The sequence below is a fragment of the Camelina sativa genome, chromosome 3, assembly GCF_000633955.1.
Source record: "Camelina sativa cultivar DH55 chromosome 3, Cs, whole genome shotgun sequence".
Lineage (NCBI taxonomy): Eukaryota > Viridiplantae > Streptophyta > Magnoliopsida > Brassicales > Brassicaceae > Camelina > Camelina sativa.
Genome location: NC_025687.1, coordinates 17,816,454 through 17,842,301, shown reverse-complemented (window position 1 = coordinate 17,842,301; position 25,848 = coordinate 17,816,454). Strand labels below are relative to the sequence as shown.

General features: G+C 31.3%; 3 protein-coding genes across 4 annotated transcripts; 2 read left to right on the top strand and 1 right to left on the bottom strand.

The window, feature by feature from the left end:
- LOC104777463 (phosphate transporter PHO1 homolog 8) lies at positions 365-4,023 on the top strand. Of its 2 annotated transcripts, none has more exons than XM_010501724.2 (12): positions 365-1,173; positions 1,266-1,548; positions 1,637-1,685; positions 1,771-1,842; positions 1,933-2,062; positions 2,139-2,259; positions 2,354-2,612; positions 2,731-2,835; positions 2,922-2,966; positions 3,054-3,479; positions 3,558-3,694; positions 3,785-4,023. In XM_010501724.2, the coding sequence occupies exons 1-12, from the start codon at positions 645-647 to the stop codon at positions 3,882-3,884; spliced, it is 2,256 nt and encodes a 751-aa protein (XP_010500026.1). In that variant the 5' UTR covers positions 365-644; the 3' UTR covers positions 3,885-4,023. The 2 variants fall into 2 exon arrangements, with proteins under 2 accessions (XP_010500026.1, XP_010500027.1); XM_010501725.2 differs by having other exon boundaries at positions 645-1,173; positions 1,269-1,548.
- Positions 4,846-10,762, top strand: LOC104777461. Its single transcript, XM_010501722.2, has 6 exons — positions 4,846-5,001; positions 5,174-5,332; positions 5,400-6,443; positions 9,638-10,198; positions 10,284-10,367; positions 10,453-10,762. The coding sequence occupies exons 1-3, from the start codon at positions 4,973-4,975 to the stop codon at positions 6,010-6,012; spliced, it is 801 nt and encodes a 266-aa protein (XP_010500024.2). The 5' UTR covers positions 4,846-4,972; the 3' UTR covers positions 6,013-6,443; positions 9,638-10,198; positions 10,284-10,367; positions 10,453-10,762.
- On the bottom strand, positions 21,328-23,480 carry LOC104777460. Its single transcript, XM_019243830.1, has 7 exons — positions 23,208-23,480; positions 23,067-23,135; positions 22,858-22,977; positions 22,690-22,764; positions 22,038-22,175; positions 21,778-21,919; positions 21,328-21,639 (listed from the first exon to the last, which is right to left on the bottom strand). The coding sequence occupies exons 1-7, from the start codon at positions 23,382-23,384 to the stop codon at positions 21,479-21,481; spliced, it is 882 nt and encodes a 293-aa protein (XP_019099375.1). The 5' UTR covers positions 23,385-23,480; the 3' UTR covers positions 21,328-21,478.

The following is a 25,848-nucleotide window of genomic DNA, read 5'->3' as shown; positions in this document are numbered from 1 at the left end:
TTTCCTAATCGGTTCTTGAATTAACTATCCGAACCGAATGATACCCGAACTGAAACCGAACCAATTTCTTTTCGTGTCTGTATGGATCGTAAAGTTTAGAAATAAAAGAATCGGAAAAGAATAGACCGAACATAATGTCTGAACGCCCCACATAATAGTGTAACTACCGTCTACCTACCTGTTTTGATAAATTGTGCTTACATGGTTTAAATATTACAAGGCCCGGCCAACCACTCTATAGTTACTTTTGAAAACAACCCACTCTCTAATTAATTTAGAGGGAATACTTTTCGTGCATGCGTTATCAAGCAATTATTCATTTTCGTCGTCACTCCGAACAAATATCTTCTTTAGTGAAAAACAAGCAGTCCATTCAGTTTATCAAAAAAAGAAGGAGGAAGAATCAAAAACAAAACAAGTTGTCCAGCCAAGAGCCAACCACACCAAATGTCTTTTTCAATTTCAATTCAACTCTTTTGATTTTTCTGATGTCAAACTAAGTCTATATATGCTGTATAGATAAGTAACGCGTTATATGTAGACTCCGAGTTTTTCATGATTGGCCATTTGAGAGAAATAAAAGTAGGCTTCAAATTTGATCTGGATTCTTGAACTCTACAGAGAATTTAAAGAAGAAACCAAAGATGAAGTTTGGAAACGAGTATGTCGCACAGATGGTTCCAGAATGGCAACAAGCTTACATGGATTATGATTGTCTCAAAACCATTCTTCGAGAAATCCAAACTTCGAAGAAAAGATCAGAGAGACAAGGTGACTTGAAACACAAGCTATCGGGTCGCCGCAACTTCAGTGGCCTGACAAAGCGGTACAGCCGCGCCTCCTCGTCTCGGGATATCGAAAACCACGACATTTTGGTTCATGCAACGACTGGGGATGACGGGTTTGAGAAATACGAGACGACCATCTTGAAAGTTGCGGAAGCAGGGAGAGAGTCAGAGCTTGTGTTCTTTAAAACCCTAGATCTTGAGTTTGATAAAGTAAACCATTTTTACCGGTCTAAAGTGGAGGAGTTGGTGAAGGAGGCAGTGGTTCTGAACAGACAGATGGATGCTCTGATTGCTTTCAGAATCAAACTCGATCAACCTTCTTCTCTTTTGAGCTGCTCTGAAACCGTATCAGTCGATATCAATGCCTTGGATTCGAAGAAACACAGTGAGTTTTTTGAGATTTTTTTGTTACTTGTTTAGTCTGAAAGGACACACTGTTTGAATAATTTTTGTCTTTGTGTGTGTTTGACTTTGAAGGAGGGAAGACATTAGCTGAAGAGATGGGAATCAAAATAGAGGAAAATGGATCCAACGGTGGAGATTCAACGAAAGAGCGTGTACCAGAGGCGTTAAGTGTTCTTGACCATATCAGATTAAACAAAAATCAGGAAACTCCTCTGTACACAATTAGAAACGTCCTCAAGCTCTCTAACCAGGAAGAGCTCAAATTCACAAGAGAGAATCTCAAGAAAATAGAGGAAAGGCTCAAGGATGTCTTTATCGACTTTTATCGCAAGCTTCGACATCTCAAGAATTACAGGTACCGTATGTTGTTGTTTCTTAGGGTACAAAAACAAGTTTAAAAAGATTGTTAGATTTAACCTATGCTCTTTTCTTGATGAATTCAGCTTCTTGAACACATTAGCGATTTCCAAAATCATGAAGAAGTATGATAAGGTAACATACTTGGATTAAGAAAAAAATATATATATGTTTTTTGAGACTTATTAATATGTTTTTTATGCTATTTATTCTCAATCAGATTTGTTCAAGAAATGCAGCAAAACTATACATGGAGATGGTAGATAAGTCCTACCTCACCAGCTCTGATGAGGTTATAACACAATATCTCTACAAACCAACTTATTATTTAGTTTCAATATAACTACAAAATTAAAACGAACCCTTGATGACCCTTTAACAGATCAACAAGCTTATGTTGAGAGTTGAGTCTATTTTCGTCGAGCATTTCGCAAGTTCAAATCGAAGCAAAGGAATGAATCTCTTAAGACCAAAAGTGACGAAAGAAAGACATCGAATAACGTTTTCCACTGGTAACTAAAAATATTGAAATCGAGTTCATGATGAATTAGTCAGAATCCTTACACTATGTTTTATTATTTTTCTCAGGCTTTTTGGTCGGTTGCACAGTCTCTCTACTGACTGCTCTTGGCATGTTTGTTCATGCTCGTAATATAATGGGTGCAGAGGGACAAAAAATCTACATGGAAACAATGTTCCCTCTATACAGGTCCAAACCAAAACATATATAGATTGCTCTCAAACTGAACCACTGGTTTCTTACTGACAAGAATGTTTCTTAAACTGTATATTTTCTTTTTCAGTTTATTTGCATTTGTGGTTCTGCACATGATCATGTATGCTTCAAATATATACTTTTGGAAGCGATATCGAGTGAATTATCCGTTTATATTTGAATTCAAAGAAGGAACAGAGCTTGGTTACAGACATGTCCTGCTTCTAAGCTTTGGCCTCGGCACGCTTGCTCTCTGCGCTGTTCTAGTAAACCTTGACATGGAGATGGATCCTAATACTAATGACTACAAGACCTACACTGAACTTGTTCCTCTGTTTGTTGTCGCTGTAAGTTCTGTTTTATTTTTCTCTTCCGTTTAATCATAATAACCACAAGAATCTCATGTTAATGTTATCATTCTGTTATTAATGTTGTAACAAATTTCTTATGTACAATGTATTTCAGCTGGTGATAGCTATTTCCGTATGTCCCTTCAACATATTTTATCGATCAAGCCGCTTCTTCTTCATCATGGTTCTTTTTCGATGCATTGCTGCGCCGCTCTACAAGGTATTTTACTCAAGCACATCCTCTGCTTTCGCTAAGTGAAAACATCCATAAATTTCTCAATATATATGTTCTCATCAAAATTGCAGGTTAATCTTCCAGACTTTTTCTTAGCAGACCAATTAACAAGCCAGGTTTGTGTGTTCTCTCATATCACTCTTCTAACTTTCATGATTACGTTTTCAAAATGTTTCAACTTATATTTGAACCGTATTTTTCAGGTTCAAGCACTGAGGAGTCTGGAGTTTTACATCTGTTACTATGGTTGGGGAGACTTCAAGCAGAGGCAAAACACTTGCAAATCAAGCGATGTATACAGCACATTCTACTTTATCGTCGCTGTGATTCCTTACTGGTCACGTTTCCTTCAATGTGTTCGAAGATTAGTCGAAGAGAAAGATTCAAGCCAAGGCTTCAATGCTCTCAAGTATTTATTGACCATTGTCGCTGTTTGCTTAAAAACAGCTTATAGCCTTAACAGAGGAAATGCCTGGAGAATAGCTACCTTTGTTTTCTCGGCGTTGGCAACATTTTACGGCACATATTGGGACATTGTTTATGACTGGGGATTGCTTCATAGACCATCTAAATCTTGGCTCAGAGAAAGGCTTCTTGTTCCTCACAAATCCGTCTACTATGTTGCAATGGTGAGAACTACGAAAATTGATAGAACAGTATAAACCCTGATTTAGAATTATCCTTATAATTTGTTTATGTCTTCTTAGGTCGTAAACGTTGTGTTGAGGTTGGCCTGGTTGCAGACTGTGCTTGATTTCAATATCTCGTTCTTACACAGAGAAACAATGATTGCTCTTATCGCCATTCTTGAGATCATACGACGTGGTATCTGGAATTTCTTCAGGTAACTTCTTAACCAAGAAACTATAACTAATTGCTCGTCAAAGATCATTTTTCCAATTTTCTTGCTTTGTTGGGTTATGAACATATATAGGTTAGAGAATGAGCATTTGAACAACGTTGGAAAGTTCAGAGCATTCAAATCAGTTCCATTACCATTCAACTACAACGAAGATGAAGATCGAGACAGTTAGCTATTAGATTGGACTAAATCAAGGTTTTTCCAGTGAGTGGATTTTCAATTGTGTATTGGTATATATATTCTAGGCTTGCTTGTATTTGTTTGTAAATTGTAAAAAAAAAAAGAATAAGAGGCATGCGATTATTGAGACAGCTAGCGTATATATGTCGAACGAGCTCCTAAAACTTGCATAAAAGGTTTCATTAAATTTTTTCTCCAATTAGTTTTTGTCAAACAAATATTTTTCTCCTTTTTTTTTTCAAACAAAATATTTTTCTCCATTGAAATCACTTTACCTGTTGAATCTAAGTCTAAAATAATGAGTTGGCCTCCACTTTGCAACAAACTATAGAAATAACATAATTTGTCAAAAGAAGCATAGCATATATGTATATTTGATTTGATCTTGCAACTAAGAAAGGCAAGACTTTTCCTTCTAGATCAGTAGTTTTTTTTTTAAAAAATTGTCCTTCTCACAAGGATTTACCCCGTAGGTGCCATGTTACCACCACCGTTTTGTCTCGTCTCTTGGACAATTTTCATATGAAACAAAAAAAAACCGTTATATAAAGCTTTGGAGTAGTAAATAAGCTATCCAAGATTTTGTTTTTCCTCCATTTACCAACTATCCGGTGCATAATGGTACAAGAAATTTCTACTGATACCATATATATCTTTAGAATGATGTTCCTTCTTCTCTTCACTCCCCTCAGTTCCCTGCTTTCATACATAACATGATCTTGCTCATCCATCGTTCATCCAAAATTTCCAACGCGGTTATGTGGTCAGAAGTCAGAAATCCAATGGAGTATTTTCTACATTTTTTTATCTAATTGAATAACAAGTTTAATAATTATATATATATATATATTAAAATACAGAAAATTTATATTGCAAATTTGCAATAAAGATACTATAAAATTAGAAAATTAATATAAATATAACAGTTTCCTATCGCTTCCTTTTTTTTCGGGTGAGTGAAACTTATCGCTTCCTGTGCTACATGCATCTTTCAATCGTCAAAAAAAGGGAAAAACAATCGATAAGCTTTTTTTTGTATATTAACTTTAGAATTGGAAAGGATTTTAACCAAATACTATTATGTCCTACCGACACACTACAACGATGAGGTAAGTGCATGGTTCCTTCTTTTTGCATAATATTATTTTTTGGGAATTTGGATTCGATTTAAGGGTTATTTTCTTTGTCACCTGATTCCTTGAACTAACTGCGTTGAGAAATTTAGATAGTTTGGGTTTTGATTTGTTTTTCCTCGAAATTGTTTCCTTATTCACTGAATAGCCAACAAAAGTTACATCTGGAGCCTTCCTCGATCATGAGTTCATCTGACATCTTGATCATCTCGAAACAAATGGATTCAATGTCGATGACTGACCATGTTCGTGTTGTTCGTCATAACAAGAGATTACCAAAGTCTAGATATTCTCCTTACACTTTAAGGTCAGTGATCTTTTTATTATTCCCTTTTGGTTTGATCTTACAAAAGTGAAGAGTTCAATTTGTTCAGGACTAAGGAGAAGCAGAAAGAGGAGGCAGTACGACTCGGAGTTGAGTTCTCTCTCTTTGTGGCTGAAGCAATGTTCTTATTATCTGATGAAATACGTTCTATGTTAGTCTTCTGTTTTTGGCTATTCAAGTATGCTGGAAAAAGAAAATTTGACGGTCCCGTCCTAGGAAGAGTGTTTCATGTTATACAATATGTGTTTGTGACATACATCAAACCAAAGAATGGAGTCTATCAAGATGGTGGCAAATCAATTCAATGGGAACAGTTCAAAACGTCTTCCTGCTATTTTTCTATAGGAATCAGAGTATTGACTCGCATTGTTTCGGTTCTTGAAGCTGGTGCCTTCGTCAAACCGTCTGGTTTAAAACACTACAACCAAGAGCTTACGAAGCTAGAGGAAAATTTGAGGTCCGTCAAGGATGTTTCAGTGGCGAATGGATTTGCGAGAGAAGCTATACAGTCTAACATTTTTCACATTTGGAAGTCACTCTTTGAAACAACACCGGAAATGATAAGCCCTAATAAGGCTATAGTTATTGAGCTGTTTAGGCCTCTTTTGAACGAAGCAAGTCGTGATGCTTGCTCTCGTCTTCTAACTTCTTTACACATATGAATCAGATTTCATAGATTGGCAGATTCTATATAAAAACAGAAACTATGAGTAGAAGAAGGTTGTATAGCATAAAGAGACTTGAAAGGCGTTGAAGCTCTACATTAGGAAGCATCATTGAGTATGGTTTAAAGTGTATATCAGATTCCTTTTACGTTTTCCATTGAGAGTGATCACTTTGTCTTTTATCCAAAATCACAAAACGTCACCATGTTCTCTCTATTCTTTACCAATCAAAGGACTACAAGTTCACATTTTTGGTAGTGCCTCTTGGGATTCTAAAGAGTTAAGCCGATCATCACCAAGATAAGGGACCTCAATTGGGCAGCTCTCAAGAAAAGTTGGTACTTGGTAACCATTAAAAACCAAATTCAAATGCTTGACACACAGACGGGAGATGCAACCATGCTGAGGCAGATAGAAAAATAATATGGGTAAGAAACTTTCATATATATATTTTTTTTTTTAAAATTATACACAACCAATATTAGTATTGGCATATATACCTTAAAAGTGTCTCTACATATTGTCATATCGCCGATCTTTGAACCTCTTGCGGATGCTACTGCTCCTCAATGAAACTCCTGCTTCATAAAAATTGTCCAACCAAAGGAGAAAGATATATTTAACTTGGCATCAGAATGCATTCTGTTAGTGACAAAGCTTTGTGATGATTTATCATTTACAATTTGCAATTTACAGTTTTTGTTTTTAATTATTAAATATACATTAAAAAGTTAAGAAACTCTACTTTGAAAAGAAAAAAAAAACAAGAAAGAATCTAGAAAATTATATTTTTAGAAAGCTGAGGGAGTAAATATCTTCTCTGATATTTTATGGAGTGAATGTGAATTTGACACTAGTTTCACTTTTCAAGTAGTTTATAACTTTACAGGGGGTTTTAAGAATTGAAATTGTTTTGGATGCCGTACTTCTTTTACATTGTGTTGTAATTGATATTGGGATTGATTTTATTTTCGGACATTGTTTCTAAAATCTAAACATTTTAAACTTGTTTTTAACAATCCAAATTACATTTTCTTATCCCATATCACGGATTAAGTATATCTATTCTTATCTTGTTAATGATTAATCGAACATTACTCACCCTCAATATTTTCTTGTTATGTCAATGATCAGTAGAGTCAAGCATATGTCGGTTCCCCAAAGTATCCAGCACCGCACCGATTCAAGTTGCCCTTGTTGGATTTTTGATAGCCATATATTTTAATAGACACACTTTTGCCAAACTCCCTTACAGCCACACCTATTTTTTAAGTGTGGTGTACTTTTTGGGATGTTTTGGCTGAGTCTGAATAAAACTAAGACAAGTTTCCCTTTATTCTTGATTTGAGATACACAACAATTTATTGTGTAGTATATGTTTGCTCTTAGAAAAAAAGGAATTTTGTCTGTTTTTTTTTCCTTATTTGATAATTCCCCTTCTTTCTCTCTCTCTTTTCTTTCTTTCTTTTATCTTTATTATCATTTATTTAGTTATTATTAATAAATTTTGTATATTTTTTTACACAAAAGACTATGATTACATTTTCTCAACATTTTAAAATGCATTTTGCTATATTTTAGAGGAATAAATTGTATGCTATTCATTTTTAGCTGAATATTTGGTTGACGATAAATGGATGGTAAACTGTGGATACTTACTTATGCTTTAATATTTTTAAAATATATAAAAACCTAATTAATTAAAAAGTTTGTGGATACTAGTAACACATCACCATGTGATGATTTAGGGTTTAAAGTGTAGGGTTTAAGATTTATCATACAATTCGGATACTAGTACACATCACCATGTGATGATTTAGGGTTTATGGTTTAGGGTTCATGTGGTAGGAATTAGGGTTTTAGGTTTTGGATTTTTAGAAAAATTCATAGTTTAGGTTTTAGTGTTTAGGATTTTATAATTTAAGAGTTATGTTTTAGGACTTATATAGATAATGTGTCAATATTTTGGGTTTATGGGTTAGGGGTTAGGGTTTAGAGCTTAGATTTAGGGTTTATGATATAACGACAACATCAAATCCATATATCTATGGTCATGTGGATATCAGTAGAATACTACACCTAAATCTTTAAGCCTAACACACTAAATACTAAACACAAAATGTAAAATCCTAACCATGTATATTAAAAGTGAACTTTAATGCACTAACTCCATATGGATTTGAAGGTACTATATACATGTATAACTTGTATCCACAAAATATAATAGTATCCACATGATCATGGTCATATAGATTCGATGTGTTGTTGTACCCAAACCATAAAAGTAGACTTAGACACATCATGTGAAATTTTTAGTTGAACATTTGTTCACTAATAAGTGAATGACCAATTATAGTAAATTGTGTTTTGATGCAAACAAGAGTAAAATTCATTAAGTGGTTTTGTTAAAGTATTTTTATATTTTGTAATGGACAAAACTTATTTCATTAAAAAAAATTCAACTAAAAACGTGACAATTCAACTTAAAAGTTGAACATTTGTTCAATAATAAGTGGATGACCAGTTACATTAAACATAACTTACTGTAACTGGTCATCAACTTATTAGTGAACAAATGTTCAACTAAAAATAGAAAGTGTATAATATACTAATTTAAAAAATATATAGCAATATACATCTTAAAATGTAGGAAAAATATAATTACAAGATATTGTATAAAAATGAACAGATATTTTTTTGATAATAACTAACTAAAGTGTTACAACAAATAAAATAATAAAAATGAGAGAAGAAACCAAATAATAAAGTAGAGAAAATATATATATATATATATATATATATATATATATATATGCAGAGCCGGCGCTGATAATTAGTGGGCCGCAAGCCCAAAAATAATGTAAGCTAACAAATTAATGAAAAACAAAAAAAGAAGTAAAAATATGTGATACCGAACCTCAAACCCATTATTTCAACATTAATTTTTACATCTTTTACCAACTGAGCTAAAGAACATTTAAAAAAAAACTAGGGTCGGAATATTACTTATCCTATAAACAGCCGCAAGCATATGCTTGACTTGCTTGGCCTCAAGGCCAGCTCTGTATATATGTCGTAAAAAGAGAGAGAAAGAGAAGAGTGAGAAAGAGTTGAGATGTGTTTGGTTTGGTGAGAAAGTAAAAAGTGAGTGAAGTGAGTTTCAAGGGGCAAAATGTAATTTCATAAGGGTAAAGTATAGTAATAATAAAAACTGTGTGTGTTATTAGAGTTTGAGAAAGTGGGTGGGTGCAATATTCTCAATATGGCTAGAAATAGCATATTATCTGCATTTGTGTGTGTGTGGCTGTCATAGAAGGAGATAGTTTGACCTCGATATTTCAACTCTCAACTCTCAATATGTTTCCATTGTGTATTACTTATCTTTGAATATACGCAGTTGACAAAATTAGAAACAAAAGATTTTTATCACTTATATATTTTTCTTTTCAAATATTTTTGATTACACGGTCAAACTAAAACGAGTGAAGTCTAACAACGCGCATATAAATATATAAATATTGCACTTCGGTTTGCATTGAAAAATATAAATATCAATCTGCTTCGTCAGTTTCTCAAAAGGTTTTACAATCAAATTGTAGTACTAAGTATTTCATAAAAGCAGAGAAAGATGTCAAACCGTTCATCAAGTAGAAGCCGTTCAATAAGTAGAGGTCTTGCATCCAGCAGAAGAATGCCAAGTAGTACATCAAACCTAAGGATATCAATCCGTTCATCAAGCAGAAGAAGGTCAAGTGGTTCATCAAGCAGAAGTCCTTCATCAAGCATAAGAATCTCAAACCGTTCATTAAGCAGAAGTCATTCATCAAGCATAAGAATCTCACACCGTTCATCAAGCAGAAGAAGGCCAAGTCGTTCACCAAGTAGAAGTAGGTCAAACAGTGCATCAAGCATAAGAATCTCACACCGTTCATCAAGCCGAAGGAGGTCAAGCCGTTCATCAAGCAGGAGAAGGTCAAGCCGCTCACCAAGTAGAAGCAGGTCAAACAGTGCGTCAAGCAGGAGAAGATCAAGTTCACCAAGCAAAGAAAGGTCATACCATACATCAAGCAGAGGAATGTATCACGCACAAGTACTAGAACGTCAACATTTTTATCAAGAAAAACAATACGGTCAATACCAGCCCGTATATCAAGCGGAAGAAGGTCAAGCCTTGACGAAGAAGGTCAAAACAATGTTATTCTTAATTTATTTTGACAAATATTTTCTTCAAAAATAGTGCTAATTTTTCTATCTTTCAAGTGATACAGTCAACTTCAGCTACTATAGAAGGTTCGTTGAAGATATCGGAGGATGGGATAAATATAAGCAACTATATTCTGATAATCTTAATTGTAAGTTTTATTTTTAATTACTTTTTACTTTGATATAGTATTTATTTTAAAACTATTTAACTAAATAGTTCATTTTCCCTTGCAGTTAATGTTGGCAGCCATCATGGCTTATATAATTTACTAGATGTTGTGCCCAATGCGGGCCACGACCCTCCGTGAGTTGTGAAAGTTTTTTTAGCAAGTACTAGGATCGTATCCGCGTTACGCCGTGGGGAGGGTTTTTGTGTGTGTGTTTTTTGTCTTGTGTAATTTTAATTATTATCAAGTCATTCTAGAGTTGAGTGTGAGGAAATACAGTGATTACAAATTCCTCTTAAATGATAATACCATATTGAATGAGGTTAAAAACACTCTTTCTTGCAGCATCACTATTGATGTTCATATGATTCTGTATACAGATCTCTTCTAGCTTCTTAATCGTAGGCATCACATAAAGTCTCAAAACACTTCACTTGATTTGAATCAGGCACTGCTAGTAGGTTCACATTTTATTTACCATAAGAAAGAAGTGCAAGGAAATACACCATATATTCACAACAACTAATAATGAGTTGTTGGGTTTTGTTTGGAACCAATGCTTAAGTTACAGTGTATGCTTCATGTTTTTGTATGAACACCAAATAAAATCATGGCCTATAATCTAAAGGACTCTCAATTACCAAGTATCATTTCCAGACAACATCATTGCAAAATCAGATTGATTTGCATTACCCAAGTAATTAAATAAGTAAACAAGACTCAACAGGATTAAGATGGAAGATGATCATAATGCTTTACAGCATGAGTCATTGAGAGAGACTCACCCTGACCTTGCTGCATCAATGGCTGCAAGCAAGTCTTCATACTTAGCCCCTGTCACTTCTTTTATTACTTTATTGTCCTTCAAGATCAAGAGGTCCTTTATTACTTTATTACAGCAGAATGGCGCGGAGATGGTCTAACCACTTTTCCCTTAAAGCAATGGTCCCTCTCTCCCCTTCACGGTTATAGACTCTCCGAGAAAGCCATTAAAAAGTTGCCAGCTTGTCCGCAAAGATCCTCCACCATTCTGCTGTCGGAACAAGATAGCAGCAGCAGCAAGAGCGTGTTCTTGAATCACAACATCTTCGAACTTGTTGTCTCTCCTAGAAGAAGAAGACCTGACCCGGTCACTATTGAGACCCGACCTGGAACCGGTAGAAGATTGTCTCCACCTAATCTCCTTAGCGGTTCCCATCCAATTTCCTCAATCTAACCAAACCAGTTCAACAGTTTCGTTCATCAACCAAAATTGGATAATTGTTGAAGAAGAAGAAGGAAACAAGATGGATGGATTAAACTAACCTCGTGTAAAAAATCCGGTAAAACGAAGACGATTTGGCTGATTCTTCACATCTTGCACGTCCTCCTATACATTCCTCAGATAAATTGTTGCCAGAAGAAGCATTCATCTTCATCATCTACTCAACTCAGATCACCTTCAAGCTCTGAAAGAAACTTCTACAATTTTTGGAGTTCGTTCGTGTTTTTCGAGTGTTACGATTTGGGCCTAAAACCCCAATATATAAGATAATCTTATTAAGGGCCCAGTTATTCTTCCTTCCTTCGTCTATTATTAATAGCTTGTTCGGATTACGTATATACTTATCCTTGTACCCACACATGGATTTTTTTTACAAGGCGGTGCACTTTACAAATCGATGAGCTTGGAGCTTGCGTCTATCCACCTCAAGAGATAGACAAAATGAAGCAAACTGTGAAGATAATTCAGAGAAATCTCGACGAAGTTGAGGCTCAAGTTAAGTGTTTGAAGAGTTCCACAGATGGGTTTACGGGTGCTTGCGCAAAACTGCGAAACTCGTTGAAACACATGGAAACTGAATTGGACAAAATTCCGGGGGAGAAGTTGATCGCCGAAGCACGAAAGGAGAGATGGCACCACAAGGCTTCGTGGAGAGTTAATGGCCGCTCCTCCTACCTTATCATGGATCTTTGAAATCATCGATTCTCTTGAGATCCATTTTTGTTATTATGTGTTCCTCTCTGTTTCCTCAATGATCCTATGTCTCCGTCTCTGTCTCAGAGCTTCAAGATCTTTCTTCTCTACGTTTGAGGCGAATATATGGTTCTAGACTTGAAAATATGTTCATGAATCCAGAACCCATTGTAAGAGATAAACCCATAAAATTAAAATTGATCTTCGTCTTCGTCGGCGAGTTTAGAACATAAAAATATATCTTGGTTTTTTTAGGTTTGATATTATATCATACAATTGAAATATTTACATGTTGGCCTTTTTGGTTTCGTGTATTAATTGTTATAATTTGATTGGTTATTTATTTTAAATGAGGTATTAACATATGTTTGAATTTTAAATCTGATGTGTCAAGCTCTCGATTGAAACATACTACTTTTATTGTATTAATTCCGTTTAAAGTTTTGTTAAACAATATAATTGCAATATTTAAAATATCAATGATATTTTTGAGTTTTTCATTACATATTTATTGTATATAATTATATCTACGTACATATGTCTTTTTGAGTTCAAATGTGTTTTTTTTTAGAATTTGTTAGAAATATCATTTTTGAGATAATCTCTTTTAAAAATAATCTTTTTTGGAATATTTTCATTTTTGCCCTATTTTACATAATTATAATAGGTTAAATTTATTTTTAGAAATTTCTTTTAGGTTTGGATACTCTATTTTAATTCAGTATACAGTTTTAAGGGGTAAATTTTAGTGCTTTGGGGTTTAGGGTTTAGAACTTAGTTATTTTGTATACTAGATTAAATTTGGTTCTTTTATTTTTTTTTTTAAATAATTATCTCTATCGATTTATCTTGAAAGTGAATTTGTATATACATATGCTAATATTGTTGTTTTTTTTTCCCGTCAAATGTTTGTGAAAGGACATGGATACAATTTGGCTTAGAGATCCATTTCTTCTATTTGTTGCGGATGCAGATTTTCAGATCGCTTGCGATGTCTTCTTCAACTGTAATCATAGTGACACCAGTAATTCAGCCAATGGCGGATTTAAATTTGTCATATCTAACCGCAGAACAATCGAGTTCTACATTTATTGGTATGAGTCCAGACTAAGATTCCCTGGCGAAAACGAGCAGGACGTGCTTAACCGGATCAAAGATGATCAATAGTGAAAAATATGGGGCTCAAAATGAGGTTTCTCGATATGACACACGTTGGAAATTTTTGCCAACGAGATTGGGATATTACCAAAGTTTGCGTAATGCATGGGAATTGTTGCATTGGACAGGATAATAAGGTCAAGGATTTAAGACAAATGCTGGAGGATTGGACGAAGTTTGTGTCTAGTGGCAACCGGAAAGGAGGGTTTGGGCAGCCGATGAATTGCCGGAGAAGTTGAAGACAAATGTTTCACAGAAAGCACAAAAGGATGGGTTGATTCGGCCGTTGCTTTATATGTTTGTGTCTTTTCAATCATACTTTCTGAATAATTTCCAAAAAAATATGCAAAAAAAATTAAATTATGTGTTTTACAAAAAGTTGTAATTGTTCATTATTATGAAATCGTATCTTTTGGATACTTTCCAAAAAAACTGTAGAAAATTTAAATTGTATGTTTTACAAAAAGTTGTGATTGTTCATTATAACGGTTTTTTTGTAAAGTTGGAACTGTTCATTTTAGAGTTGTGTTTATTTGAATATTCGTGTCTTTTAAAATCTAAATATATTTGTCTGTTTGAACTGTTTTCATTTTATTGTCATGACACAAAATAATATAAAATTCCAATCTCAACGGTTTTAACAGCTTTCTAATTATTTCTCTAGAATTCATTCTTTTAAAAGTAAAGAAAATTCTCCAATTCTTGATTTAACAAAAGATTTTTAGAATAATAAATCTAATTTACAACTTTTAATTAATTTTAAATATAAAAAATTTAATGAAAATACCTTGAGTTTTTTTCCCAAGAGTTAGATAGATTATATAGTGAGTTTTCGGATTTGACTTTTCAATATGGTAATAAAGATGCCTTATATTTAAAAGCAGTTTATATGAGTTATTAGGTATAATCAAGTGCAAACACAATAGTTGCAAATTTTCATTAAAATTTTTGTTGTTATTTGTTTTTTTTTAAATATTCAAACGGTTGTATCTATTCATTGTAGAGTAGTGTCTTTTCACTATATTTTATTTATGTTTTTTTCATCACAACTTTTGTTCTAATAGCTATATCTATTTAAAATTTTAAATAGTCATGCCTTTTGAACTCTCTTTATATTTGTCTCTTCATACGTAACTAACAAGTTCGTTGAAACAAATTATCTATTTTATGTTGAACCTAAATAATTGAATATTAATATCTAATATTCAACGCTATTTTATAATCTAACTAAAATTTTAGAAATGATTATAGCAATAGAGAAATTTAATACAACTTAATATAGAATTTTCAGTTGTGTCTAATTATTGTAACTTTTCGTTTTAATTTTTTTTAATATTTAAAAATAATAATAACAATCTGAATAAATGCGAATGACAGTTGCGACTTTTCGTAGTACTTTTTGTAATTTTTTTTTTCATTTGTTATCTTTTAATCTCAAACAGTTGTATCTGTTCATTGTAGAGTTGTATCTTTTCACTATATATATATATTTTTTCATCACAACTTTTCGTTCTAATAGGTTGGTATATTTAAATATTCATGTCTTTTGAACTTTCTATATATTTGTCTCGTCATCAATAACTAACAAATCATTGTTCGTTGAAACAAATTTTCAGTTTTATGTTGAACCTAAATAATTAGAATATTAATAGATAATATTCAACGTTATTTTATAATCTAACTAAATTTTTAAAAATTATTATAGCATTAAAGAAATTTAATAAAACTCAATATTATTGTGATTATTGTAACTTTCCTTAAAAACTATTTTAATATTTAAAATTTCTTTTTTTTTGTTTTAAAAGTTGTATATTTTAATTTTTTGTTGATGCAGTTTCACTCATTATTAAATATATTTTTAATTATAATTACTTAATAGAAAGTTACATTTACTTATTACAACCATTATTGCAATATCCTCGGTTAGGATCACTTTGTCATAATGATTTTTTTAATTGTACTTCTTTACCATAATTCTTCATAAATTTTCTTACATTTATAATACTTTAAACAATGTTTTTTGCAAAGTTGTGTCTATTCTACATAACATTTTTTATTATAAGTTTTCATTTTGATGGTTGTGTTTTTAGTAACAGTTTACGTTTAATGTTTATGTATTCAAACTATTCTATTACATTCAAATGATTTCATAATGTATAATTTTCAATTTTAAATTTAATCTTTTTTTCTAAAATACTTCTCCGCGATATCGCAGGGATTATGAGTCCTAGTAATAATAATAACACCAACGCAAGTTAGTCGACCACAACCTGTCATATGAACGAGAGAGCTAGAAAGTTTGTTGCAAACCAATATCAAAATCTCATTCCCATTCAGCTTAATCTCAACATTTTACATTTACTTCTTCTTAAATATGCATTACATTGACCAAACCGGGATTAACAACCCGGTTACCTTGAATCAACATAAACCAGTTTCATCTATACTCTAATACAACCCACTCATAAATTGGTTTGGGCCTAAAGTATAATTATACATTTTGGTAAGGCTTATTATATAACAAACTTCGATTATTATTTTTGTTCATTTGTAGTATAGAACAAATTTCGATTAATTTTTTATGTTCATTTGTATTTTTATCAGGTGATGATGAGTCGAAGACGAACAACAGTACAAAAAGTAAGGTTATGGACGCGTTAAAGGTTACATTCATCACTATTATCGGACTCGTTGGAGCGGCACTAGCTACATTCGCCACATACTACTGTTGGAAACGGCACAAGCGAACCATAATAACTCATCATGGTATATATCTTTTTTTTTTAAACTTTTTTTTTGTAACTTATTGTTATTTTTTCTTTGACTGTTTTCATTTTTTTTTTTAATGCTTAGGACCAACTAATGAAACGGTAATGAAAAAAAAAAAACATAAAACAGCAAACCAAAGCTCAAAGTATAAGAATATCGCGGGAGGTATTTTAGAAAAAAAAAAATTTAAATTAAAACTTATGAAATCATTTGAATGTAATAGAATAATTTGAATACATAAAAATTAAACATAAACTGTTACTAAAAACACAAATATCAAAATGAAAACTTATAACAAAAAATATTATGTAGAATAGACGCAACTTTGCAACAAATATTGTTTAAATTATTATAAATATAAGAAATTTTATGAAGAATTATGGTTAGAGATACAATTAAAAAAATCATTACGACAAAGTGATCCTAACTGAGAATATTGAACTAATGGTTGTAATGAGTAAATGTAACTTTCTATTAAGTGATTATAATTTAAAATATATTTAATAATGAGTGAAACTATATCAACGAAAAATTAAAATTAAAATACACAAAATTTAAAAACAATATAAAATAAATTTTAAATATTTAAATAGTTTTTAACAAAAGTTAGAATAAATAGACGCAACTATAAATTATATATTAAGTTTTATTATATTTCTATATTGCTATAATGTTGAATAATAAATATTAATATTTAAATTATTTAGATTTAACATAAAACAGAAAATTTGTTTCAATGAACTTGTTAGTTACTGATGAAAAGACAAATATAAAAAGAGTTCAAAAGACATGACTATTTAAATAGATACACCTATTAGAATAAAATTTGTGATGAAAAAGATATAAATAAAATATAGTGAAAAGACACAACTCTACAATGAACAGATACAACCGTTTGAATTTAAAAAAAAACAAATAAAAACAAAATTTACGAAGAGTTACTACGAAAAATTGCAACTGTTGTGTATGCACTTGATTATACCTAATAACTTATATAAACTGCTTTTAAATAGAATGCATCTTTATTACCATATTGAAAAGTCAAATCCAAAAACTCACTATATAATCCATCTAACTCTTGGAAAAAAACTCTAGATTCATCATTGCAAAAATCTTTTGTTAAATCAAGAATTGGAGGAATTTTTTTACTTTTAAAAGAATTAATTCTAGAGAATAATTTAGAAAGTTGTAAAAACCTTTGAGATTGATATTTTATATTATTTTGTGTCATGGCAAAAAAATGAAAACAGTTCAAACAAACAAATATATATAGATTTCAAAAGATATGAATATTCGAATAAACATAACTCTATAATGGACAGTTGCAACTTTACAAAAAAACATGTTATATTGAACAATCGCAACTTTTTGTAAAACACACAATTTAAATTTTCTACTGATTTTGTTGGAAAATTATCTAAAAGGTACGATTGAAAAGACACAACTTTTGATGGCATTTATTCAGATTGCTATTATATATAGATTAAAACGTAATATTTTTGAAAATAGACAAAAAAAAATGTGTATTTTTGAAATGTGACAAAGGGGTATTTTTGAAAATGCCCATTTTTTTCATCATCGAATTTGGTTTGTTCATGAGATGATAATTGCATTGTCTGTTATATTTTTCTCTGTTTTAATTTTTTTATTTATTTTGTTAACCATGTGTATGATTTGTAAATTATGGTAATAATAATTTTATTATTTTTGATCTAATATAATATACTCCCTCCATTTCATAAGATATAATGTTTTAATTCAGAGAAGTATTTTTGTTTCATAATATAGGACATCCTTCTGTTTTACAAAAAAAAAATGTCAAGTAAAAACGCTTTTTTTTTCCTTTGATTAAGTATATTTAATTACTAGATAAGGGCCCACACGATGTGCGGGTTTAAATGTTTTAGAAAAAATGAATCATAAACCTTAAACAATTTATTAAAAATAAATAAAGAAAATTTATTTCCTAAAATAAATATATAAATAATTTAAGTTAGAGAATATTTGTATTTACCTTCATACATTTATTTATATTTATATATTTTAAATATATTATAACAATTATTACAATAATCTAAAGCCTAATTATATGCCACTATAACTATTGCCAAATACTCATCATTACAAATATTATTATTGTCAAATTTCAAGAATGTTTCACAACTTATTCACAAAATATTTGACATGCAACAAATTCATCAAAGAAACATCTAATAAGTAACCACGTATAATTTTGCTCTATATTTTACCATTAAAAATATGTTCTTATACCCAAAATTATTTTATTGTTAAAGTATGCTCTTTATCACCGCCTATAAAATGTCTTTCAAACAAATTAAACAAATTTTATGTTGCTTTACTTTCATTTTTGGCATAATTATAGTTATTATAATTACTAAAATTGTTTTGTGACATAATTTCTTTAACCATGAAGTTTTTTTTAGTCCAAAGATATTTTGGATGAACAACTGGTAAAAATTATATACTCGATTACAATGATTTTATGACTAACTCAATATAAGTTGAGAAATTGAAAGAAAGTTAATATAATATAGTAAAAATAAAATTTGAAAACTATGTTTGTCCAAAAAAAAAAAAAGATTTAAAAATTATAATCAGGATGGTATATATAAGTCTTAGATAACTCATATATACAAAATAGAAACTTTATATACAATCCAAAACATGACATATGTCATAATCACGTTAATGATCAACAACCTATTTACTCTTCAGAAATATCCAATTGTACCAAAACAATTAAAAGCTATGATCTCGTCTCAAATATTCTCGAATCATAAATTCTCAACTTATTTTTACCCGAATCAAAACTTCTCATATATTTCTCTATATACCTTGTTTAAACAGTTTACAAACCTAATCTGATAGAAAACCACATAAATCCGATTTGAAACCAATTTTAAAATGGTACACCGTTCCAACTTCCCAAATTTGAAACCGCTTCTCAATTACTCGATCAAGCAGTTCTTGTTTCAATACCGGAAGCATCAACATTATTCAGAAAAGACAACTCTAAATTTTGACCAAAAACATCAACGACCAACTTATCTTCCAAACTTATAATGCTACTAACTGTAGAATCACTTTTGGAACCACCATCAGTGTCACTATTCTCGATTAAATTAGCGGGCTTATATACTTCGATTTCATTTCATTGCATCTGATACCTTCCATTAGAAAACCCGCACGAATCAAAGACCCACGCAATAGATCGACAAAATTATATCAGAAAAAAAAATCAAAGATCAATGCTTTTTATATAAACATGTAATGTTATGTAGATACAATGTTATTTTTCTAATTAGCTTTCCTAATATGTTTCAAAAAAATAATAATTCTTTTGACATAACTTATGTTATTCTTTTTTAATTTGTTATTCACTATTTATTTATTAATATTTAATAATAATATACATGCTTAGTGAATTAATTTTTTGTTTATACATGTCAAAATCTTATTGTGAAAACATGTATAATATAAGTATCGTACAATGGAAAATATATTAGTTTTCTGAATTTTCTTTTTTGATTTAATTTTTTTAGATCTAAACATGTAAATTTTATTTAGATTTGATGTTTTTTTTTAATTAGCTGTTTTGAAAAATAATAATTATTTGACACGTGTCAACATCCCATCAATGTACTTGATAAGTGTCATGATCATGTTAATGACTAATTTGAAAATCCAATTTTATATAATAAGATTTTTAATATAATAAAAATATTAGTTCAGACTTCAATTCAAGCTTGTTTCCTAAGACTGCCAATAGGTTCTTCACGATCTTCGTTTTCTTCGCATGTGCCTTCACAAATCTTGTTGCAGTACTCAATGTCCAAAATTTGCTAACCATAGAGACATAGAATGAATTTATTTATTTTTTTGTGCAAACAAAGACATAAAATTTAATGTGTTATGTTATATAGTATAATTATACGACCAAATATGGATGAAACATAGTATGTTTATTTAACCATGTAGTGGTTGAGAATCTTTGTAACAGTGAAACTTTGATATGGATGGCACATAGTATATTTATCTTAGTTGTTTTATTTTTAGTATAATAAGATTACAATTATCTTATGCTTTGTTTTACCAATCTTAAAAACTATGATTTTTAATCGTTAAAATTGACACGTGTCACGATCTGATGAGTTACTAACTTTGTTTTATAATCGTTAAAATTGACATGTGTCACGATCTGGTGAGTTTTTAACTTTGATCTCTAATCGTTAAAATTAACACGTGTCACGATCTTGTGAGTTACTAACTTTGAGAACCAAGGTTTATATAATAAGATTTTGATATTTAGATTATTTAACAAAAATAAAGATGGAATAATAAGAAGAGATTAGCACAGTCTAGTATTCTCCTTACAAGTTACATCTTTCATTTTTTTTTCCTTTTTGTTTTCTTACTGATCAGGTTACAAAAATTGAAAATGTCAATTTGGGCAGGACTAAGGAGAAGAAGAAACAGAAGGAGGAGGTTTTTCGACTCGGAATTGAGCTCTCACTCTATGTGGCTGAAGCAATGTTCCTACTATCTGATGACTGATGACATACGTTCTTTATTATTCTTCCGTACTCAATTAATATTGAAATTTACAAGGGAAAAAGATAATAAGATTCGCTCCCAAGTGGTTGAAAGACTGATTGTGGTTATGCTATATGTGTTTGAAACATATATCAAGCCTAAGAATGGAGTTTATCAGGCTGATGGCAAATCAACTCAACTAGAGCTGCTCAACGCGTGTATCCAGCATTTTGCTTACGGAGTCAGGAATTTGGAGCGCATTGTTTTGGTTCTTAGAGATGGTGGCATCATGCCACCGTCTGATTTCGAAGACTACAACCAAGAGCTGAAGAAGCTAGAGGAGAAGTTGAGGTCTTGCAAAGATGTTTCAAAGGGGAATGGATTTGCGAGAGAAGCAATAAAGTAACATTCTTTATTTGTGGGACTGCAAGGTACCAACACCCCCAAAAAGGAACCTTATGGTTAGACTGAGTGAGATGTTTTGGCCTATCATAAACAAAGGAAGAGTGAATGTATGCTCTAGTCTTATTGCTTCTCTACACCTATGAATCACAGTTTCGAACAAGATATACACTTTCTTGGCTGTAATACATATTCACTAAGTTTTACGAATAACACACATTTACAACGAGACACTTACTGTATGGTCTAGCTATTAGCGAATATCCAAGGATTGGATGGCGAGTTTGGCTGCTACTGAGGAAATGTTCTCCTTTATGAGTGCCATTGAGAGTTCTAACCTCTCTACTGTATCTTTCATATCCATTGCTTTTAATTTCTCTTGTTGTAACCTTGATAGTTCCGACTTTGACGATCCTGCATACACGAAAAAACCCGACAAAACGGATGATTTGAGAACTTAATGGCGTTATTGTGATGTAAGATTTGATAGTTCAAAGTGAAAAGCTTCTTGAAACAAGAAAACACGAGAGAGAAAAATATGTGAGAGATTACCAGAAATGGGTTGAAATGCAGAAAAAGATAGACGCTCTTGGAGAGAAGGTAAGAATGATTCGTCACATTCAACCGGCGGCTCATCTTCAGCCCAGTTTAGAGAGTTGATGAGACGAGTTTGTAGCGGTGAGTCTGCTGGAGCCTATTGCAACAGCAGATAAATGTAAAAGATGTATACATACACCCTAGATACAACAAGTACAGTTGCATCCATGTATGACACAATGAAGAAGAGAGATTTTTGCGGGTAGGTTTTGTACCTTAAGTTTGATCTCCAAGCTGTTAAGATCCTTAATAGTTTCCTTCAGCTGGGAGACTTTAGAGGTTAATTCATTTATGCTCTCATGATTCACACGATCTTGAATTGGTCTGACCTCTCCGGACAAGTAAGGATCTGCCTGAGACAACAATTCATATTGTCTGAAAATCAACTTTAGATATTCTAAAACAAAGAAAACAACTTGAATAATCTCGTCAAATGAAAAGTAAAAAAAGAAAAAACGATTATAATTAATAGCTAAAACAATCACAACACATATATATTGTTTCACAACATAAGACAGCATATGAATTGATTAACAGAGCATAAGCTAAGCTTGAATAACAACATTTCCGGTTAATCAACCAGTATTGGCCAAAGAGAAGGAACAGAGTAGCTTGGGGTCTAGTTCTACTCAACAAGCTAAAGTATCACAGTCCAATCGTTACCTCAAGTCTGAGTTTAACCAGAGGTTACAAACTCATACTTAATATCCATAATCTTACCCTTGAACTAAGAAACGAAAATTAACAAAGAAGTTCGCAGTCTAGCTCTAGCCAAAATACCACATATTAGTTGTTACCTTAAGTTTATGTTTCAACCAAAGACATGCAGCAAACACATACTTTATATCCAGCAACATGCAATCTTACCCCTAAAAACCGCGAAATCTTCACACGACCAGCGCCTCTAATAGAAACAAGTGCACCAACGTCTAATCTCTCAACCTACAAATATATATGTCATGAGCTTCAGAAATCAAGAAAACTCATGACTCCATTCAACACCAACGACACAAACAAACAACAAAAAAAGCTTACGTTTTCAATAAGTACCAAGCAGCCGTATCGAGCAGCAAAGGAAGCTTCTGTTGCAGTCTCACTAATTGAAATAGGATCCAGAATGAAATGAACAAACATATTCTTCTTCCTTTTCATTGACTAGAAATCAAAACACCAACATTTTTCACTACCAATATGTAAAACCTAATAGTGCAATGTAACCATCACATCCACAGACTAGTGTATACCTCTTCAAGTAGAGCTAAGTACCTTGCTTCATACAAATGCAAAGTTTTACTCTCCGTTGGTACAAGAACCTGTGTATAAAAAAGCATAAACCAACTAAAATGTGCTATGAGAAAGCTTGAAATTGTGATTTTTTAGCTAACCTCGCTCATGCTGAAAGGAAGAAGTGGAAGATCGAGTGATTTGGAGACAATTTTTGAACGGCGTGTGCGAATACTGCAACCTCCGGGAATTGAAGTCGCCGGGATTCGAATGCGGCGGAGATTTTGGGTTGGGAAGAAAGGGGAAGAGAGGGAAGAGGAGATTAGAGTGGAAGCCATCGGGAGAAATGTAAATCGCAGTAATCGGATTCTGGTTTCTCCTCCGCCACAAGCTCAGCCGTAGTAAAGATACCATGGTGAAGATGAACAAGATAGATCCGGTAAAATTGAAACTGCGTCCGGTTTAATTGATACCAACAAAAACCACATTACCGGTATAGTTTATTTCCCAGTTTTTTTTAAAAATTTTATTTTTAATAAACACTATTTCTGAACTATGTATCAATACTAAATAAGGATCCGCCCGATGCACATTTAAAGTTTTGTAAATAAAATAATTTTTTAAAAAGTATATTGTATATTACTTAGAAATTTTTTTTTGCTATATCACACTCATTTATATCCATATATAAATCTTTTACATATATTACAATTAAAAGTGTATTTTTTACATCTAGATATATTGTATGTTATAAATATATTATTTATCACCACCTAAAAATGTCGAACAAATTAAGACAACAATTATATATTTCCATACTTTCACTTTTATATAGTTTATTAATCACTAAAATTGTTGGCTCAAAAAACATTTTGAATAAAAAAATATATTACATCACAATAGTGTATGACTAACCACAAAGAGATACTCGGTTCTGCCCTCCTCCCTTTTGGAGACAACCTTGCGTCCAACCTCTTCCACCAAAGAGAGAACCTCGGTTCTACCCTCTCTCTGTGTGGAGAGAACATATTCACGTCTTTTAGCTATAAATAAGTGGCTTACTCAATCAACCAATGAAACTAAAGACTCTTTTCCAACGTCACAAAATATTTTGATAGAAACCTCATGACCGACCGAAATGATTAGTGCACTTTGGTGACATAGGTGGCCAAATCAATTCTTTTAAACCTCTCCGCAAGTATCTGAAACCAGGACTCATAGGTAACAATTTTGTTTGCACAAAAAAAAAAGGTCTATGACCAACCAATCAATGTTGAGAAATTAGAAGAAAATTATTTTAACATAATTAATGAAATAATATAAAATATAAGCACGGTAATATATGAATCTCAAATAATTCAAAGATGAAAATATAAATTAAATAAAAAATCTAAAACTACTACAATAAATTTTAAAATACAGTAGAAAAAGAAGATGCATATACTCAACTTCCATTTTTTTTGGGTCAACATATTAAGTAGGATTATATTTTGGTTTAAAAAAAGGAAAATTTATCTTCACATTAAAAAAAGTTTCAGCAATAGAACAAAGTTAAAAGCAATATTTTGAACAAAATGCATTTGTGTATTCATCTTTTTTGATGCTACATGTCCTGCAAATTAATAGAAATAATAATAACATCGTAAAAAATTTGTTAATCCCAAAAACCTTAGTTATTATGCATAAAAAACTTTGTTAACACTTCAAAGTCAAATATTGGGTAGTATGCATTATGAAATTGAGAAACAAAACTAAATTAAAAGAAACGACGATGAAACACGTAGTAATATCTAGGAATCTTTTTATATAGTTGCTTCGATTAGACAACAAACAAGCCTTCGAGACTTTTTCAAAAACAATGATGTGTCAAACAAAAGGTTAATAAAAAAACAAAGTAAAATATTTTACCAAGAAAAAAGCTAGTCGAAATTATTTTGTTTGGTAAAAAATATGTTATCATCTCTTTGCTTATATAGAGTGGTGTATTTACAATCCTTTTCCTTTTAGGATTAACAAATTTTTTTTAATATAATAAGATTACAATTATCTTATGCATCGTCTACATGCATCATTTTACCAAGCTTGAAATTGTGAGTTCTAATCGTTAAAATTGACATGTGTCACGATCTTATGAGTTACTAACTTTGATATGTGATTTTTGATCGTTAAAATTGACACGTGTCACGATATGATGAGTTATTAACTTGGATATGTAATCGTTAAAACTGACACATGTCACAATTTGGTTAGTTTTCAACTTTGATCTTTGATCATTAAAACTAACACATGTTACAATCTGGTGAGTTACTGATTTTGAGAACCAAGCTTTATATTATAACAAGACAAGGGCCCCAAAATCATGCGGGTTTAAAAATTGTTGAAGAAAATAAATCCTAAACCTTAAACAGTTTTTTGAAAATATATAAAGAAATTTTATTTCCTAAAGTAAATATATAAATAATTTAAAATAGAGAATATTTAAATTTACCTTCATATATTTATTTATATTTATATATTTTTAATATATTATAAAATTATTACAATAATCTAAAGCCTAATTATATGCCACTTAAACTTTTGCAAAATAATCATCATTACAAATATTATTATTGTCAAATTTCAAAAACGTTTTATAACTTATTCACAAAATATTTGACATGCAACTAATACATCAAAGCAACATCTAATAAGTAACCACGTATAATTTTACTCTATGTTTTACCATTAAAAATATGTTCTTATACCCAAAATTATTTTATTGTTAAAGTATGCTCTTTATCACCACCTATAAAATGTCTTCTA